This window comes from Limulus polyphemus, unplaced genomic scaffold (genome assembly GCF_000517525.1).
Source record: "Limulus polyphemus unplaced genomic scaffold, Limulus_polyphemus-2.1.2 Scaffold1990, whole genome shotgun sequence".
NCBI classification, from domain to species: domain Eukaryota; kingdom Metazoa; phylum Arthropoda; class Merostomata; order Xiphosura; family Limulidae; genus Limulus; species Limulus polyphemus.
Window position 1 is genome coordinate 12,021 of NW_013667600.1, and position 4,481 is coordinate 16,501.

Genomic DNA, 4,481 nt, shown 5'->3' on the forward strand with positions numbered 1-4,481 from the left:
TAAGTGATTTTTTTCTATCACAACACCAAGAGCTTTTTCTTCAACCACAGTATTTAATGTATTCCCATTTAAATCATAACAATAATGAACACCTACATGGATAGTTAAACATCATCTGCCACGTATTAGCCCAATGCATCAAATGATCTAAATTTCCATGCAATTCTGCAGCACCTCTGATACAGTTAGTCATCCCCAAAATCTTAATGTCATTTGCAAACTTCAATCTTGTGTTAGTCATTCCAGAGTCAATATCATTAATATAAATCACAAACAGCAGAGAACTCAGCTAGAGCCCTGAGGCACATCTCTTGTAACTTTGATCCAGTCATATCTAACTCCATTTATTACTACTCTCTGTTTTCTACTCTCCAGCCAATTTTCTTTCCAATTTAATAACATTTCCCCCATATGATTACGTTGAATGAGAGAGACAGTTCCTACGTGGATATACATAGAAAGCGTGATTTTTTATTGTGCCCTTTTGTAAATTATTGTATATAAGTATTTTTTATATTTATATATTTTTGTATGTTATATAATATATCTTTAAAACTACAAAATTACAGAGTTGCCATTTTTTGTTTTAAATATTATACATTACGGTAAGATGGGATCATAACACTATTAAATAGAGAGCCAAAGTTCTTTCTAACCCATAATACATCACAAACAGAAAATTCCTTGAAATACATGTTTACAAAGTAAAGAGTTAATGTTATCTATAACACATAGTGCATCATAAACAGAAAATTCTTTGGAATAGGTGTCTATGAAATAGAATACTAAAGTTCCTCTCGTTTTGTAATTAAATTCTGGAAATAAAGTTAACGTAGTAAACAATATTATTGAGCAACAGGAATGTATCCTAGTGACAAATTTATAGTAACAAAGTGATTTACATATAATAGGATGTGTTATGCCTCAAGATTAATATGAAGCTTTTATAGTTTGGATTAGACAAGCTCAAACTTTATCTTAGGCACATTGTGAAATAGATTTGCTGCAGCTTGTAGTTTCACTTCTCACACCTGCCTTTCTTCCCATATTTCGAAGAACTTTAAAATTACACAAGTAAAAACTAAAACTCATAACGTTACATAAAATCATCGTGATTTTATTTATTTATTTATTACCAAGTGATTTTACTAACTATTACCAAGTGATTTTATTTATTCATTACCAAGTGATTTTACTAATTATTACTAAGTGATTTTATTTATATTTACCAGTGATTTTACTAACTATTACCAAGTGATTTTATTTATTTATTACCAAGCGATTTTACTAACTATTACCAAGTGATTTTATTTATTCATTACCAAGTGATTTTACTAACTATTACCAAGCGATTTTATTTATATTTACCAGTGATTTTACTAATTATTACTAAGTGATTTTACTAACTTTTACCAAGTGATTTTACTAATTACTACTAAGTGATTTTACTAACTTTTACCAAGTGATTTTACTAATTACTACTAAGTGATTTTACTAACTTTTACGAAGTGATTTTACTAATTATTACTAAGTGATTTTATTTATTCATTACCAGTGATTTTACTAACTATTACCAAGTGATTTTATTTATCCATTACTATTTTATTTAACTATTATCGAATGATTTTACTTAGCTGAATGATTTGCACTTACGACCAAGTGATTTCATTTCTCTACTATGAAAGAAGTTCAATTATATATTACTGAGTGTTTTTTTTTCCTAAATTTCATCGGATGACTTCAAATTCATTACTTCTAAATGAATGTGCTAACTAAGATTTTCACAACTGAGAAATGTGTAGAGTTGACTCGTCTCTTCACACTCTCGACCAAATATACAGAAGTTAAAGTATTTTAAATTTGTATTACTTTATGACTATGTGCAAACAGGGTTAAAACGGACGGCGATGCATAAAATGAGATTGTTAATTGAAAACGTTATGTGATGGCTGACGCCATAAGTTTCATTTGTTTTCAAGATGTGTTCTAAAACGAAATAACTTAAATAAACTAAAAAATCATAAAAATTCACATGTGAAACAAACTATATTTAGAATTTAACTTTTTCCGCTATATTTATCAACTTTTTTAAAAATTAAACCATGCTTAGTTTTACCTCGGGCTCGCTGGTTTGACAATAAGTTGCGAACAATCTTGTCATAAACACCTTCGGAAGCTACTCCCGAGTCTTTAGTAAGCTTCTCTTTCACTGCAATACATATCTTGTTCTGGGCAAGGAGTTCTTCTAAAGCGTTGAAAGCCTTGGGAATAAGAAAGACAATATTAAACAAGGAAATTTTAAAAAAATGTTGTGAAATTTTAAAGCGAACAAAAATGTCTGTCAAAATTCACTTTACAAACTGTTGAAAACATCTTAGACCCTCTTCGGTTGATTTGTTCATCTTTCTAGAACAAGAAAAAAATGCCTAAGCTCTATATCTGTTTTTTTTTTCAATACCTGAAACATTCTTTAATAATTCTGAAAAGAAAAATAGTCGTTCATACAAAAGTAATTAAAACCGTATTATCGGAATTAAGACTGAAAAATAGCATAAGTTGAATGACATAAAATGTTCTCGATTAAAGTTTATATTTGTATATAATTACACACCAATGAAAATGACTTATGTGAATGCTATTTTTCTTATCGTTAACGTCATACTAAAATCATTTGTATATCTGAGAAAACCACAAGGACAACCCTTGACGACTAATGAGTAAAAAATTAATATCCACATTTTTATTCGCAAGATACATAAATATAGCTTCGAAAACCAAAGCTTTAGACTTTGATAACAGCGAAATAAAGATTTCATGGTAGTCTTACGACTGGTTTGATATTGCACTATGCCAATTGTAGATAGACTAAATCGAGAGACTATTAATTTGCACGATGTCCTGACGTGTTTATATGACTACAAATAACACATTAAAATGTCACCAAATTCCCTTAGAATTACTATAAACTTAGAAATTATATGCATATAATAGGCATAGAAAAGGTAATGCCTCTTCCCATGTTTTATTTCAGGGTTTGTTCGATGTTTAATGTGGTCTGACATTACGGGTGAATAAGGGGAAGATATTAATCTGTGAAGAAAACAGACTAGGACACAGTTAGTTCTTTGAAATTCGAAATATATATATATATATATATATAAATATATAAAATCAAAAAGATATTTTTACATAATGAAAGCCTGATTTTTAGTACAGAAAGTTTGGCCGTGTAATAGAGCGACTTGTTTTTGTTTTCTTTTCTATTGTTATGCTTTTATCTCTTTTATCTTTTTTGAAGTTTTAGTGCATATGAATTATTGGTTTCTACACGCAAAAGATTGTCGTTTCAAGAACGTCATCAACTCAAATGAAGCATTTTCAGGGATGGGGGGGATACAAATATGGGAAAAATAATAGTAAATATATAACCAAAATGTAATATGATATAGCTTTATTTGTTTTCATCTCTAAGATGTTTTTCGGACTCTGTATGGCTAAACAAACTTATTTTTAATCTTAATCCGAATTAAAAGTGACAAAAACGCATGTTATTAGAACAATACCTACTTCTCACACGTTTATTCCACGATCTACTGATTAAACACCGGTGTCGTCAAATATTAGAACCTGAGACAGGTTTACATGCGAATTGTTAAGTTGAAAGTGACATATATAACCTGATATTAATTTTCAAGTTATTTTAAAATAATTTATTAGAAACATATCTCTTATGTTAAAGTTAAACCATTTTTAAAAGATGAAAAATAATAACGTTTCATTGGTGAATTTTTTTATTTGTGGAGAAATACAAAACAAGATATAAAACAGTTTAACAGACGAACTTAGAAAATTTCAAGTTTAGCTAGCTTTAGTTAGTTAGACTTCACATAAAATGACACACACACGTCACACATTGTATGATAATGTTTCGCCTCCGGTCGTTAGTTAATTTTCCGTATAATTTCTTTCCAATGAAACTTTAGCGACACACGTCCTTTCTTAAGTAAAACTGATTTATTCTTTCTGAATACAAATTTGCAATACTCTTAATTTCCACAGTCGCGCTATAACAAACGCTATAATTCACAACGAACGTCTCACGTGCTCGACTCAACTGTCAATTACACATTGTTGCCGCCAGTTCATGACGGCTTATATATACAAGACTACCGCATATCTAGTAGCCTCTCGAGAGTTCAGGAAGGGACAGGATCCTTCTAGAAGTTCATGACTTGTTACTAGAGTCACGTGACCCCCGCTGTCGTAACAATAAGTTTAGAACGCTATCATAGGCCTACACACAAAATATCACCACAAAAATTTTTATTGCGTTTAGTTAGCTTTCATTAGCCTTCACAAAATTTTGATTGTTTGTTTGTAGTCTTATGTATTTGAATTTCAAATGGTCTGAAATTGAGTAAATTGATAATTTAAATTTAATAGTTAAATTGTACTTTGGATTTAGTATTTAAATAAATGCC

General features: G+C 29.6%; 1 protein-coding gene across 1 annotated transcript in view; it reads right to left on the reverse strand.

Annotated features, from left to right (window-relative positions):
• The window catches only part of LOC106465579 (metabotropic glutamate receptor 8-like), a 65,015-nt gene that overhangs the window by 4,090 nt on the left and 56,444 nt on the right, over positions 1-4,481 (reverse strand). The window contains exon 5 of the mRNA XM_022393507.1: positions 2,117-2,261. Within this exon, the coding sequence (XP_022249215.1) occupies positions 2,117-2,261 (145 nt within the window). The remainder of the gene's footprint in view (positions 1-2,116; positions 2,262-4,481) is intronic.